This window comes from Oncorhynchus gorbuscha, linkage group LG07, assembly GCF_021184085.1.
Source record: "Oncorhynchus gorbuscha isolate QuinsamMale2020 ecotype Even-year linkage group LG07, OgorEven_v1.0, whole genome shotgun sequence".
NCBI lineage: Eukaryota > Metazoa > Chordata > Actinopteri > Salmoniformes > Salmonidae > Oncorhynchus > Oncorhynchus gorbuscha.
In genome coordinates this window covers 21,280,178-21,296,665 of record NC_060179.1, presented here as the reverse complement: position 1 = coordinate 21,296,665, position 16,488 = coordinate 21,280,178, and the positions used below count along the sequence as shown (strand labels likewise).

Below are 16,488 nucleotides of genomic sequence, written 5' to 3'. Positions count from 1 at the left end.
TGTATAACATCCGCATAGAAATGTATTGAATAAGGTCACAGACAACACGACAAAGGCAGAGATCATTTTGTGTGCGGAAGTATAATTTCAAATGACATCATTTATAATGACTGAGCCATCCATCAGCATGAAATCATGACAGATGTTACAGGTTAATCAGTCCCTCTTCCTGGTGCCACTCACTTCCTGTTCCTCTGCAAGATGACCGAGTGCTCCTGTCCGTCACTGAAACTCCCAGAGCGTGATTTGACCACAACCTTGTGGACGCTCCCGCCCTCTGCCATGTTGACATGAACCTCCAAGCGCCCCGAAATCAGCATGACTGCCAGGAAGGGCTGGACACAAACACACAGAAAACATGGTCAATATGCGGTTGAACCATAAGTGATTTTGGCAACATTATAAAGATGTATTTGTTTATCACAGTATATCTGTGGCCTTACCTGGCGAGCCTGTCTGCTTTTGCGGGTGCCTGCCTTGCTGAAGCCTGCCAGGATTATGCCAGTGTCATTGCGGGTAGAGAAGGAGGCCAACAGCTCCCCCTGGGGGTCGAGAGAAACAGACGGCAACTCCACATAGCCCTCTCTCAGTACAGACACACTGCGGATGGGCTGGAAAACACACACACACAAGTTACTCATAGGGAATGTGGAAAGTCTTTTTACTACATTCAGTGTAAGATGACTCAACAATATGCCATTATCATGTTCTGCTGGGCATCTTCCTCTTTACAGAAATCGACAACAGCAAAATTAAAATGCCAAGACTGTCACTGTCACTATTCACTCTTCCCAATATTGCTGAGTCTACCTTTAATTTGTCTAGAGAGGAAGAAGGCCCCTGAAGAAAGGTTCTTTACTTTCAGCCTTTCTTACCACTAACACACGGCCTTTCTTACCACTAACACACAGCCTTTCTTACCACTAACACACGGCCTTTCTTACCACTAACACACGGCCTTTCTTACCACTAACACACAGCCTTTCTTACCACCAACACACGGCCTTTCTTACCACTAACACACGGCCTTTCTTACCACTAACACACAGCCTTTCTTACCACTAACACACGGCCTTTCTTACCACTAACACACTGCCTTTCTTACCACCAACACACGGCCTTTCTTACCACTAACACACGGCCTTTCTTACCACTAACACACAGCCTTTCTTACCACCAACACACGGCCTTTCTTACCACTAACACACGGCCTTTCTTACCACTAACACACAGCCTTTCTTACCACTAACACACGGCCTTTCTTACCACCAACACACGGCCTTTCTTACCACTAACACACGGCCTTTCTTACCACTAACACACAGCCTTTCTTACCACTAACACACAGCCTTTCTTACCACCAACACACGGCCTTTCTTACCACTAACACACGGCCTTTCTTACCACTAACACACAGCCTTTCTTACCACTAACACACGGCCTTTCTTACCACTAACACACGGCCTTTCTTACCACTAACACACAGCCTTTCTTACCACTAACACACTGCCTTTCTTACCACTAACACACGGCCTTTCTTACCACTAACACACGGCCTTTCTTACCACTAACACACAGCCTTTCTTACCACCAACACACGGCCTTTCTTACCACTAACACACGGCCTTTCTTACCACCAACACACAGCCTTTCTTACCACTAACACACGGCCTTTCTTACCACTAACACACTGCCTTTCTTACCACTAACACACCACTAACACACGGCCTTTCTTACCACTAACACACAGCCTTTCTTACCACTAACACACTGCCTTTCTTACCACTAACACACGGCCTTTCTTACCACTAACACACGGCCTTTCTTACCACTAACACACGGCCTTTCTTACCACTAACACACAGTCTTTCTTACCACTAACACACAGCCTTTCTTACCACTAACACACTGCCTTTCTTACCACTAACACACAGCCTTTCTTACCACTAACACACAGTCTTTCTTACCACTAACACACGGCCTTTCTTACCACTAACACACGGCCTTTCTTACCACTAACACACGGCCTTTCTTACCACTAACACACGGCCTTTCTTACCACTAACACACGGCCTTTCTTACCACTAACTTCTGTAGCTCAGTTGGTAGAGCATGGCGCTTGTAACGCCAGGGTAGTGGGTTCGATCCCCGGGACCACCCATACGTAGAATGTATGCACACATGACTGTAAGTCGCTTTGGATAAAAGCGTCTGCTAAATGGCATATACTACTACTAACACACGGCCTTTCTTACCACTAACACACGGTCTTTCTTACCACTAACACACGGCCTTTCTTACCACTAACACACAGCCTTTCTTACCACTTACACACAGCCTTTCTTACCACCAACACACAGCCTTTCTTACCACTAACACACGGCCTTTCTTACCACTAACACACAGCCTTTCTTACCACTAACACACAGCCTTTCTTACCACTAACACACTGCCTTTCTTACCACTAACACACTGCCTTTCTTACCACTAACACACTGCCTTTCTTACCACTAACACACAGCCTTTCTTACCACCAACACACAGCCTTTCTTACCACTAACACACAGCCTTTCTTACCACCAACACACAGCCTTTCTTACCACTAACACACAGCCTTCCTTACCACTAACACACAGCCTTTCTTACCACTAACACACGGCCTTTCTTACCAATAACACACAGCCTTTCTTACCACTAACACACGGCCTTTCTTACCACTAACACACGGCCTTTCTTACCACTAACACACAGCCTTTCTTACCACTAACACACAGCCTTTCTTACCTCTAACACACAGCCTTTCTTACCTCTAATGCACAGCCTTTCTTACCTCTAACACACAGACTTTCTTACCACTAACACACAGCCTTTCTTACTACTAACACACAGCCTTTCTTACCTCTAACACACAGCCTTTCTTGACACCATAGGAGTCTCGGAGCAGGTCAAAGTTGGAGCGGGCAATCTCCATGTTTTTGATGCAGCCCACATAGGACCGTGCTACTACTTGTCTCCTGCAAAAATAATTAAATTCACAATTTACCTCGTTTATTTTACTTCATGTAGAAAAAAACTTTAAAAATACAAAAATACACCAATTCACACACTAAGCTCAATATGTACATAATGCAGTAGGAGCTCCACCAAAAATATATTAATGAGCGTAATACAAATGCATATCAACTAGGAATATCTTGCAGGTAGGTGAAGTATGCGCCAAAGTAGTTCCAGTACCTGATAGGGCGAGACATGGGCAGTCCCCCGATGTAGATTGGGTCCAGGTCGGAGCGGTTGAGGTCGGAGGCGGTCCCAGGAGACTCCGCCTCCATGATCTCTTTCTCTGATGAGTTGTCTGCCGCCATCACCGCCATATAAACTAGGAGGGGAGAGATACAATACTTTACATGACATAGACATTATACCAGGTTAACTACAACACAATAGGGGTATGAATAGTGTGTCCATAAAGTGCAAGGGAGAAATGAGAAGAAGAATATGTGACCCCAACATTGTTTAGTTGTCAACTCTACCCTATAAATATGAGCCTATGACCTTTGACCCACCTTTGCGTTTGTTCCTCTGCAGGGTGATCTTGTACCAGCTGCCGGTGTTGTAGGCTTTGTTGGAGGTGAGGGTCAGAGGGCCAGAGCCCAGTTCAAAGGTCAGACGCACTTGGCCCTCCACCAGCTCAATGGACAGGAAGTCCCTCTGGAATGACAAATATACACATCAATCTATCAATGAATCTTTATTGTCCCCATAGGGGGATTTAGACACATCAGGTGATAATAGCTGACCACTATATGCTAACTAGGCTATAAATACAGACTGTTCAGTGTGGTTGTAGTGTGTGTGTGTGTGGGCCAGCAGGGAGCGTACCGTGCCGTTGGAGGCCAGGTAGAGCAGCAGGCCGTTGGGGGAGAGGGTCTTGAACAGCATGACGATGGAGGTGGAGGTGGAGCGGAGGGGTTTCTCTACCACTGAGTAACCACTGCCATCAAAGTGGAAGGACGTCTCCTCTGTCTGCGGACTCATGAAGCAGCCGCGACACTGGCCCTCCCTCTCAGCGTAGTTCCACAGCCCGATGTTCTTCTCGTTGAGCGACGCCTCCCCCATACAGCCCTTAAACTGGGTCATTTTCACCACAGAGGACTGTAGACACAAAATAGATTGAATCAGTTGTGTTAGATTACATTGTTTTATTAGTGGAGGAAACATCATGAAAGATGTTGACTCAACTTGAATTGAATGAGTTCAAGTTCTCAAGGACCCAAGGTGCTGGCTAGAACCATGGCTGAGTGAAAAACCCCAAGACAGATCTTAATACCGTACCTTGATCTGGCCTCCCAGGCCACCAACGAATATCAGGGTGGACTTGTTGACTTCCAGGATCGTAGCGGAGCCTGGTGAGGTGGTCTTGACCGCGGGCAGGGGTTCTGACTCCAGCTGGTGGACTGACAGTGTGCCGTGCCTCCCAAAGCGCGTGGCGTTGATGTGGTGCCACTTGTTGTTGTTGATCTGGATGTCGGGGTACTCCAGCTTGGCGTGGCCTGAACCCGCGTCCCACAGATACGCCACCTTGCCATGCTGCATCTCCACCGCCATGAAGTCCACCTGATATTCAGCGTAAAATTGTACATTTACTTTACACATGTCAGAGAGCCATATGGTTATAGTGGTTACACCTTACATTGACATGATAAAGTGTTTGTGGAGGGGAGTTTACAGATAGTTATAAATCAACCATCTGGTTGGAGGTAGGTTATATACAGTAGACTTAAGTTTCAAACTGACTTATGGGTAATCATGATTAGGTACGTCATGGGGTATTCAGCACGTGTCAGTGTGTGACTCACGCTGGAGCTGCTGCCCATGTAGAAGAGCAGGTTGTCAGGCTCACTGGTCTTGACGGTCATGGTAAGAGTGTTGAAGTTACTGGACGATACCTCAGGTGTGTAGGCCCTCACACAGTTTTTGTCTGCCAGCACTGCCACCTTGATCTGTACAGGAGAGAGCAGGACATAAACAGTATTACAATTGAAAGCAGTGTGTGTGTGTGTGTGTGTGTGTGTGTGTGTGTGTGTGTGTGTGTGTGTGTGTGTGTGTGTGTGTGTGTGTGTGTGTGTGTGTGTGTGTGTGTGTGTGTGTGTGTGTGTGTGTGTGTGTGTGTGTGTGTGTGTGTGTGTGTGTGTGTGTGTGTGTGTGTGTAGAAGTGACTAACAGAGGCAGCCTGTTTGCGGGCCTGGTTGATCATCTCTCTGATCTCAGACAGGTTTCTGCTCAGGTTCTCCCCCAGGGTCTTGAGTGGTTTGAGACGGTCATACAATCTCTCTGTACGACTCTCTGCCTCCTTCAGCTTAGACTCAGCTGTACTGGCTGAGAGGGACAACAGACAGGACAGGTTCATGATACTTATGTCATCTGTTAGTCACATAATATTTCTAGAAATTTGCCTCTAAAGTGATATGACAAGACAACATGATAACATGACAGGTATTTGGGGCACTACTTGGCTTTAAATGTGGTGTCGTTTAATGTGGAAAAGATGGAAGCAAAGATGAAAACCGCTTCCATTACAGAGTTGGTGGCTATAATCTAGCTTGGACCATAGTTGGATGTCTGAATGATGTGTTAGTCTCACCAGTGGATTGTGAGTCGGAGAACAGCTGGTTGGTGTTGGAGATGCTGGTTCTGGCCTGGGCCACAGCCGTGCTGGACTTCTCCAGTCTGACCCGGAGCTCCTCCAGGCGCTCCAGCGCCCTCTGTAGGGAAGTGTTGGCCAAGGCAGCCTGCTTCTTGGCGTCCAGCACCTGCTCACTGGTGCCTACAGGGGGCAGCAGAGGCAACGTCACACAAACTGTTTCCCCACTGTCTAGCGTGCCTCTGAGTTTGTGATAGTGTTAAATATATGACATATGTCTACAGTATGGTAAAGCAGAAAGGATATATAAAAGGACAGTTGAGTTGACAGGGCAGCAGATGGCAGTGCCACTCACCGTTGGGCAGGCTGTGGAGCAGGGCGCCTTGCTCTGGGATGAGACGGCTGGTGTTACAGAGTTTCTCTTTCAGCAAGGCCATTCTATCTGTCACATCACTGATGTTAGCCAGGAGACCTAGGGAGGACACACACATATATCATTTACTACCATAAGGCACCGTGTGCGTGTGTGCGTGTGTGTGTGTGTGTGTGTGTGTGTGTGTGTGTGTGTGTGTGTGTGTGTGTGTGTGTGTGTGTGTGTGTGTGTGTGTGTGTGTGTGTGTGTGTGTGTGTGTGTGTGTGTGTGTGTGTGTGTGCGTGTGCGTGCATACTCCAACTCACCCTCAGTGCTGTTTCTCAGGGTTAGACTCTCGGCCAGAATCTTCTCACTACGCTGCACAGCCTCAGATCCCAGATCAGTGAAAGACTCCTCTGGCTGGACAATCTACAGTCAACACACACAGTTATTTACGATACACCTATAGCTAGCAGGTTTCTGACCCACAACACACTTCATATCCAACGTAGCAGTGGTTATTCTATAGCCTGGTCCCAGATCTGTTTTGTGCTTTCTTTGCAAAATCCTATGGTGTTTGGCATGACGATGATCATAGACAGCACAAACAGATTTGGGACCAGTTATTCTATTATTTGATGTTGATACTGATGTCCACTAAATGAGTGTTGACTCACCATATTGAGGGCCATAGTAGCGGTCAGGTTGGCTAGGTTAGCCATCTCCTCTGCAGGTTGGACGTTAGCTCTGATGTTAGAGTCGCCATGCTCTGCGCTGGTGGCGTTCAGCGTGGTATTCATCACCTCCATTAGAGAGCTACATACAGGAAGAGGAAGTTAGGCTGATGTACTGTACATGGATGGACGACATGGCTATTATATCTATTTAGTCTTTTTTCTATGGCCTAATGTTTGTGATGATGAGGCATTTTGAAATGCATAGACAAAGATACATATGTTGAAGTTCACGCGCACACACTCGCCTGACCACCGGCACACACACATACCTCTGCAGACCCTGGGCCTTCTTGCTGAGTTCCCGGGCGTGGTCCTCAGCCTTGTAGACCAGCTCCAGAGCATCTTTCTTCCTCAGCTCCATCACCAGAGTGTCCACATGCTTCCTCAACATGGGGTTCCACTGCTCCAGCTGGTCCTTGGCCCCCTCCAGCTGCTGTACAGGTCACACACACACACACGCACGCACGCACGCACGCACACACGCACACACACACACACACACACACACACACACACACACACACACACACACACACACACACACACACACACACACACACACACACACACACACACACACACACACACACACACACACACACACACAGAAACCAGTTCAAACACACTCTACTAGCAATACAGTCTTTTTAAAACACAGACTACTATTAATACAGTCTTTTTAAAACACAGACTACTATTAATACAGTCTTTTTAAAACACAGACTCTACTAGTAATACAGCCTTTTTAAAACACAGACTCTACTAGTAATACAGCCTTTTTAAAACACAGACTCTACTAGTAATACAGCCTTTTAAAAACACAGACTCAACTAGTAATACAGCCTTTTAAAAACACAGACTCAACTAGTAATACAGCCTTTTAAAAACACAGACTCAACTAGTAATACAGCCTTTTAAAAACACAGACTCAACTAGTAATACAGCCTTTTAAAAAAAACACAGACTCAACTAGTAATACAGCCTTTTAAAAACACAGACTCAACTAGTAATACAGCCTTTTAAAAACACAGACTCTACTAGTAATACAGCCTTTTAAAAACACAGACTCAACTAGTAATACAGCCTTTTAAAAACACAGACTCAACTAGTAATACAGCCTTTTAAAAACACAGACTCAACTAGTAATACAGCCTTTTAAAAACACAGACTCTACTAGTAATACAGCCTTTTAAAAACACAGACTCTACTAGTAATACAGCCTTTTAAAAACACAGACTCAACTAGTAATACAGCCTTTTAAAAACACAGACTCAACTAGTAATACAGCCTTTTAAAAACACAGACTCAACTAGTAATACAGCCTTTTAAAAACACAGACTCTACTAGTAATACAGCCTTTTAAAAACACAGACTCAACTAGTAATACAGCCTTTTAAAAACACAGACTCAACTAGTAATACAGCCTTTTAAAAACACAGACTCTACTAGTAATACAGCCTTTTAAAAACACAGACTCTACTAGCAATACAGTCTTTTAAAAACACAGACTCTACTAGTAATACAGCCTTTTAAAAACACAGACTCAACTAGTAATACAGCCTTTTAAAAACACAGACTCTACTAGTAATACAGCCTTTTAAAAACACAGACTCTACTAGCAATACAGTCTTTTTAAAACATAGAACAACATTTTTTTATGTAAAGTGACCTGCAGCTTAAATAAAGATGAAATCAACATATTCACACAATAGGGCGATGCTACATTATATTTATACATATATATATATCCCCTGTATTTGATATGGATATGGTGGTAATGTGGTGTTATGGTGTGACTTACAGAGGTGCCGTTGCTCATGTCTTCTGCTAGATTGACAGCATCAGCCAGGATGTCCTGAGTCTCCTCTAGTTGGGTTTCTGCTGTCTGGTTCAGCCGGCTCACATTCTGCTTCAGACCCTACACACACAGAGACAACACAGTCTAAATACAACTACAGGAGAAATGTATAGACCTTCTACAGTTACGATGTTTGAAGATGACCAAAAGTCGAAATCAAATCACTTCGCAAAGTACATTTGACTACATTGTACGTGTATATTCCTACATTTGAATAAAAGTGACCTGATATGATTTGGCACAGATCAACGATATTAGCAAACTCGACTACATGTTATTTATGTTACGTTAAAGTACTTGAGTATAGTGAGTATATAGCAAGTGCAGATTATAGACGAATATAATAGAATACATGTAATAGAATAAAACTTTGTCCATCCAGGATACATATATACACACATTCTCATATCAGGCACATTTAAACCACTCAGTCCATCATGATGCACACACTAACAACATAGAGGACATTAATACATTCACTCACAACCGACCACTGTCCCAACTGCACTCGATAGATAAGTGCATATACTGATACAATTTAGTAGTCCAACAGCACAAGGAACAAATTAATATTTGAGTACTGAATACAGGGATTATAGTAAGTTTGGTAGAGTGATTATAGTGAGTGTGAGTACTCAGTACAGTGATTATAGTAAGTGTGAATACAGTGATTATAGTACGTTTGGGAGAGTGATTATAGTGAGTGTGAGTACTCAGTACAGTGATTATAGTAAGTGTGAATACAGTGATTATAGTAAGTTTGGGAGAGTGATTATAGTGAGTGTGAGTACTCAGTACAGTGATTATAGTAAGTGTGAGTACAGTGATTATAGTAAGTTTGGGAGAGTGATTATAGTGAGTGTGAGTACTCAGTACAGTGATTATAGTAAGTGTGAGTACAGTGATCATAGGAAGTTTGGGAGAGTGATTATAGTGAGTGTGAGTACTCAGTACAGTGATTATAGTAAGTGTGAGTACAGTGATTATAGTAAGTGTACTCACCTGGTACTCTGGCAGGTTGGTGTAGATGCTCCCCAGCAGGGTGCGTGTAAGGTTGTTGTTTTCACTGGCAGTCATCAGTAGGGCATGGGCATCCTCTAGCTGTTGGTGATGTTCAGTCAGGGTGTTAGAGATGTTCAGGGTCTGGGACTCTATCGCCCCCTGGGGCTCCAGAAGGTCCTCCAGCACCCTCTGGAGGAGAGCCTCGGTAGCACTGTGGTACAGGTGGATTAGTCACTTCAAAATCAATGAATCAAATCAAAATCAAATCAAATTTTATTTGTCACATGCGCCGAATACAACAATTGTAGACCTTACCGTGAAATGCTTACTTACAAGCCCTTCACCAACGGTGCAGTTCAAGAAGAGTTAAGAAAGTATTTAACAATTAGAATAAAGTAAAAAATAATCATAAAAAGCAACACAATAACAATAACAAGGCTATATACAGGGGGTACTGGTACCAAGTCAGTGTGCGAGAGTACATGTTAGTTGAGGTCATTTGTACAAGTACTGTCAGTAGGGATGAAGTGACTATGTATAGATAAGAAACATTGAGTAGCAGCAGTGTACAAAAGGGAGGGGGGCATGCAGTGTATGTTGACACCTCTTCAAATGAGTGGCTATTTCAGCCACACCTGTTGTTGACAGGTGTATAAAATTGAGCACACAGCCATGCAATCACCATAGACGAACATTGCCAGGAGAATGGCCCATACTGAAGAGCTCAGTGACTTTCAACATGGCACCGTCATAGGATGCTAACTTTCCAACAAGTCAGTTTGTCAAATTTCTGCCCTGCTAGAGTTGCCCCGGTCAACTGTAAGTGCTGTTATTGTGAAGGAGCAACAACAGCTCAGCCACAAAGTGGTAGGCCATACAAGCTCACAGAACAGGACCCCCGAGTGCTGAAGTTTGTAGCGTGTAAAAATCATCTGTTCTCTACCGAGTTCCAAACTGGCTCTGGAAGCAACGTTTTATTACAAAAATAAAACTTAAACTCATTGAAGATTGACCCTAAGGGACACATGGAAGAAGGGATGTCTTATGATGAGCCTCTGTTGGCTGTCATGGACAAAGTGGAGTCGGGAGCTTTTGAAATGGGTTTTGATGGCCGAGCAGCCGCACACAAACCTAAGATCACCATGCGCAATGCCAAGCGTCGGCTGGAGTGGTGTCAAGCTCGCCGCCATTGGACTCTGGAGCAGTGGAAACGCGTTCTCTAGAGTGATGAATCACGCTTCACCAAATCAAATTAAAAAATCAAATCCAACTTTATTTGCCACATGCGCCGAATACAAGAAGTGTATTTGTGAAATGCTGACTTACAAACCCTTCACCAAGAGCGCAGTTCAAGAAGAAGAAAATATTTACCAAGTAGACTAAAATAAAAAGTAATAATGAAAAGTAACACAATAAGAATAACAATAACGAGGCTATATACAGGGGGCACCGGTACAGAGTCAGTGTGCAGGGATACAGGAAAGCTGAGGTAATCTGTACATGTAGGTGGGGGAGAAGTGACTATGCATAGGTAACAAACAAATAGCTAGTAGCAGCTGTGTTCAAGAGGTCAATGGAAATAGTCCGGTGGCGATTGTATTAACTGTTCAGCAGTCTAATGGCTTGGGGGTAGAAGCTGTTGAGGAGCCTTTTGGTCCTAGACTTGGTGCTCCGGTACCACTTGCCGTGCGGTAGCAGAGTAAACTTTCATCTGACACTGCCTATTATATAGGTCCTGGATGGCAGGAAGCTTGGCACCGGTAATGTACTGGGCTGTACACATTATCCTCTGTAGTGCCTTATGGTCAGATGCCGAGCAGTTGCCATACCAGGCGGTGATGCAACCGGTCAGGATGCTCTCGATGGTGCAGCTGTATAACCTTTTGAGGATCTGGGGGACCTATCTTTTCAGTCTCCTAAGGGGAAAAGGTTTTGTCGTGCCCTCTTCACGACTGTCATGGTATGTTTGGACCATGATAGTTCGTTGGTGATATAGACACCAAGGAACTTGAAACTCTCGACCCGCTTCACTACAGCCCTGTCGATGTAGATGGGGGCCTGTTCAGCCCGCCTTTTCCTGTAGTCCACGTTCAGCTCCTTAGTCTTGCTCACATTGAGGAAGAGGTTGTTGTCCTGGCACCACACTGCCAGTTCTCTGACCTCCTCCCTATAGAATGTCTCATCGTTGTTAGTGATCAGGCCTACCACTGTTGTGTCGTCAGCAAACTTATGGTGTTGGACACAGTCTTGGGTGAACAGGGAGTATAGGAAGGGACTAAGTACACACCCCTGACGGGCCCCAGTGTTAAGGATCAGCGTGGCAGACGTCTTGTTGCCTAGGCAATTGACAGTTGGTCAGCGCATGCTTTGAGTACACGTCCTGGTAATCTGTCTGGCCCACCGGCATTGTGAATGTTGACCTGTTTAAAGGTTTTGTTCACATCGGCGACGGAGAACATTATCACACAGTCATCCGGAACAGCTGGTGCTCTCGTGCATGCTTCAGTGTTGCTTGCCTCGAAGCGAGCAAAAAAAGCATTTAGCTCGTCTGGTAGGCTTGCGTCACTAGGCAGCTCGAGTCTGGGTTTCCCTTTGTAGTCTGTAATAGTTTTCAAGCCCTGCCACATCCGACGAGCATCAGCGTATCAGTGTAGTAGGATTCAATCTTAATCCTGTATTGACGCTTTGTTTGATGGTTCGTCTGATGGCATAGCGGGATTTCTTATAAGTGTCCAGATTAGTCTCCCGCTCCTTGAAAGTGGCAGCTCTAGCCTTTTGCTTGATGCGGATGTTGCCTGTAATCCATGGCTTCTGGTTGGGATATGTACGTACAGTCACTGTGGGGATGACGTCGTCTATGCACTTATTGATGAAGCCGATGACTGAGGTGGTATACTCCTCAATGCCATTGGATGAATCCCGGAACATATTCCAGTCTGTGCTAGCAAAAAAGTCCTGTAGTGTATAATCTGCATCTGCTGCTGGAAGTGGTGTTGGAGGGCCAGTAGGAAGCACTCTTTCCTCTGGTCTAAAAGAAATATCCCATTGCCCCAGGGCAGTGATTGGTGTAGGGTGCCTGTATAGGGTGGTGTCTTTCAGATGGGACGTTAAACGGGTGTCCTGACTCTCTGAGGTCATTAAAGATCCCATGGCTCTTGGGACTTCGTAAGAAGTCAGGACACCCGTCACGGTCACCTAATAATCCCAGTTTACAATTGGCTCATTCATCCCCCTCCTCTCCCCTGTAACTATTCCCCAGGTTGTTGCTGTAAATGAGAATGTGTTCTCAATCAACTTACCTGGTAAAATAATGGATAAATTAAAAAGGAGGATAGAATTATGGTCAGATTTGCCAAACGGAGGGTGGGGTAGAGCTTGGTATGCATCTCTGTGTGTGGAGTAAAGGTGGTCTAAGATTTTTTTCCCCCTCTGGTTGCACATGTGACATGCTGGTAAAAATGTGATCAAACTGATTTAAGTTTGCCTTCATTAAAGTCCCCGGCCACTAGGAGCGCCGCTTCTGGGTGAGCATTTTCTTCTTTGATTATGGCCTTATAGAGTTGGTTGAGAGTGGTCTTAGTACCAGCTTCGTGCTGTGGTGGTAAATAGATGGCTACGAATAATATAGATGAGAACTCTATTGGTAGATAGTGTGGTCTACAGCTTAACATAAGGTACTCTACCTCAGGCGAGCAATACCTCGAGACTTCATTAATAGAGAAGAGAGATAGAGATCGCGCCCCAGCTCTTATTCACCACAAGACACACACCTCCACCCCTCGTCTTACCAGAGGTAGATTCTCTGTTCTGCCGGGGGCATGGAAAATCCCGCCAGCTCAATATTATCCGTTTCTTCGTTCAGCCACGTCTCGGTGAAACATAAGATATTACAGTTTTTAATGTCCCGTTTGAAGGATAATCTTAATCGTAGGTCATCAATTTTATTTTCCATTGATTGCACTTTAGCAAGAAGAACGGATGGCAGTGGGAGTAGTCACTCGCCTACGTATTCTCAGAAGGCAACCCGATCTGCGGCCCCTTTTCCTGAGTCTTTTCTTCAAGCAAATTACAGGGATCTGAGCCTGTTCCAGTGAAAGCAGTATATACTTCTCATCGGACTTGTTAAAGGAAAAGGTTTCTTCCAGTCCACGTGAGTACATTAATACGCCATAGTATTAATGTACTATAGTGTAGTAACTAAACTTTAATACAGCTTTACTAAACACCATTACAGCTCATAACAGTGTTACACAGTAGGCCTATAGTCAATCACCCCAGTATGACTAGAAACAGTATTACTAACATTAACTGACCTGAGTTCTGTAGAGACGCTGGCGTTGGCCTGGGATAGGTTGACTAATGTGATGGTTTCCAACATGGCCGCCACCTGCTCCCATAGACGTGTGCTGTTAACCTCGTCCTTCTCCAAGTTCTCTGTCCTGTTCAGACCGGCAGCTTCCTCCGCCAGGACTGAGTCAATCACAGAGAGGGAAGGGCTTTGATATTAACCATTTGTCTTATGAACAAAAATATTTAACTTTTACTCAGCCAGGAGATATCACAAATATTGTTCAATATCACAAAACATTAAATTGTTCACTAAAGGGGCATACGTTGAAGTTACACATTTCCTATGGAAACCTAAGATGGAATATAAAAACATAGCAATGCACGTTGTGCGGTTGCTATTTGCTGTACCTTGTATGGCAGTGTGAATGGTGGTGATGTACTCCAGAAACTTGGCCCCCTGGGTAACCCTGTTCTCTGTGGACTGAGCCACTTCCTCTCCATCAGCAGACAGCCCTGTAGCCTGCCGTAGCAGTCCTTCTATGTCCTGGGTGAGATTTGTCAAGTCCTCCTCCACCCTGTTCAGGTGATATGCTGGGCTACTTTCCCAAGACATCAGATTCTAGGAGAGAAATGAGGTCAAGTGTGTTACAACAGTCTTTCCATCATTGAATGTGTACTGAGTACTTCTGAACTTAAGACAGGGGGTTCAAAAGGTGACTTCCTGACCTCCTAGACAGAGAGGTATAACATGAGCCCTCTTTTACCTTGACCTCTCGTGTGTCGTTCTCCAGGCTGACCAGTGTGCTGTAGGGGGACAGGATGACCCCGGTCAGGTTGACAGACAGGAAGGAGCTCTCTAATGCATCCAGGTCATCCAGGAGGACCCCCGTACACTCATCATCACACGCTGAGGGGAGAGGGAGGGAGTGAGAGGAAGGAGTTCAGGATATCAGATTTCAATTAGGACATTACCGCAGTGCGTGTGTGTATGTGTGCGTGTGTGTGTGTCTGTGTGTATGTGTGTGTGTGTGTGTGTCTGTGTGTATGTGTGTGCGTGCGTGCGTGCGTGTGTGTGTGTATGAAAGATGCAGCAGAGGTAACCGCTGGTACAAGTCTAGAACTGATATGTCCCCAACATTTACACTAATGAATACACCAACAAAGTCTACTCTCGTCACGAAACATATACAGTTGAAGTGGGAAGTTTGCATACACTTAGGTTGGAGTCATTAAAACTCGTTTTTCAACCACTCCACAAATTTCTTGTTAATTAACAAACTATACTTTTGGTAAATTGGTTAGGACATCTACTTTGTGCATGACACAAGTAATTCTACCAACAATTGTTTACAGACAGATTATTTCACTTGTAATTCACTGTATCACAATTCCAGTGGGTCAGAAGTTTACATACACTAAGTTGACTGTGCCTTTAAACAGCTTGGAAAATTCCAGAAAATTATGTCATGGCTTTAGAAGCTTCTGATAGAGACGCTGGCGTTGGCCTGGGATATAAACACCATGGGACCACGCAGCCGTCTTACCGCCCAGGAAGGAGACGTGTTCTGTCTCCTAGAGATGAACGTACTTTGGTGCGAAAAGTGCAAATCAATTCCAGAACAACAGCAAAGGACCTTGTGAAGATGCTGGAGGAAACGGGTACAAAAGTATCTATATCCACAGTAAAACGAGTCCTATATCGACATAAGCTGAAAGGCCGCTCAGCAAGGAAGAAGCCACTTCTCCAAAACCACCTTTAAAAACTGCACATGAAGACAAAGATCGTACTTTTTGGAGAAATATCCTCTGGTCTGATGAAACATAAATAGAACTGTTTGGCCATAATGCCCATTGTTATGTTTGGAGGAAACGGGAGGCTTGCAAGCCGAAGAACACCATCCCAACCGTGAAGCACGGGGGTGGCAGCATCATGTTGTGGGAGTTTAAATGTATTTGGCTAAGGTGTATGTAAACTTCCGACTTCAACTGTAGTTATTTTGGACATGAGTTTAATGTTGCTGGCGAGTGGGGGGAACAAGTGGAGGAGCTCATCCGCGTGTATTCAACCAGTCTTGATATGATTGACATTTCCCCCTCTGCCCGTGGACATGAATCTAGAAGCTGTGAGACAGGTGGCCCTGGTAAAGATTTGCTTGCGAAAGTGCCTCTTCCACAGAAGGTTCTGAGGAAAATGAATAACAGAACTGTTCAAGTGATGACAAAGTGGCTATGCTTCAACACACACGCCACATGTGACGTTGTCTTCCTGAGTCAAAGAGAGGAGGGTTTAGGTGTCCTGAATATTGAGTGGATTTACACTGCTACCAGACTGCCTCACCTGTTGAACATGCTCAACTGTGACAGTTAAGAAGTTAGCCAGAGCTTCCCTCCTTCGGGCCCTAAAGAGGCAGAAGGTTCCACATACCAGGGACACTGAGGACAACTTCCTGGGCTTCAGTAGGAAGGCCAGTGGAAAACTGGACACTCGGGCTGCGTTGGTGTCTGGTCAGCCTGGCCGGACCTCAAAGACCTGTGCAACCCGACTGGAGTGGAGCTCAGGTGGACATGGACTGATATGGAAACTGAGCCAGTGACGGCCTCTGATACA

At 45.0% G+C, this 16,488-nt stretch overlaps 1 protein-coding gene across 1 annotated transcript in view; it reads right to left on the bottom strand.

Moving 5' to 3' along the window:
• The window catches only part of LOC124039618 (laminin subunit alpha-1-like), a 76,595-nt gene that overhangs the window by 7,763 nt on the left and 52,344 nt on the right, over nt 1–16,488 (bottom strand). The window contains exons 31-49 of the mRNA XM_046355777.1: nt 14,645–14,787; nt 14,289–14,499; nt 13,904–14,060; nt 9,591–9,801; nt 8,532–8,648; nt 7,000–7,163; nt 6,671–6,809; nt 6,320–6,422; nt 5,997–6,113; nt 5,642–5,824; nt 5,222–5,376; nt 4,857–5,000; nt 4,333–4,614; nt 3,880–4,152; nt 3,564–3,708; nt 3,235–3,376; nt 2,900–3,014; nt 444–611; nt 184–335 (exon numbers count right to left, since the gene is read on the bottom strand). Of these exons, the coding sequence (XP_046211733.1) occupies nt 184–335; nt 444–611; nt 2,900–3,014; nt 3,235–3,376; nt 3,564–3,708; nt 3,880–4,152; nt 4,333–4,614; nt 4,857–5,000; nt 5,222–5,376; nt 5,642–5,824; nt 5,997–6,113; nt 6,320–6,422; nt 6,671–6,809; nt 7,000–7,163; nt 8,532–8,648; nt 9,591–9,801; nt 13,904–14,060; nt 14,289–14,499; nt 14,645–14,787 (3,121 nt within the window). The remainder of the gene's footprint in view (nt 1–183; nt 336–443; nt 612–2,899; nt 3,015–3,234; nt 3,377–3,563; nt 3,709–3,879; nt 4,153–4,332; nt 4,615–4,856; nt 5,001–5,221; nt 5,377–5,641; nt 5,825–5,996; nt 6,114–6,319; nt 6,423–6,670; nt 6,810–6,999; nt 7,164–8,531; nt 8,649–9,590; nt 9,802–13,903; nt 14,061–14,288; nt 14,500–14,644; nt 14,788–16,488) is intronic.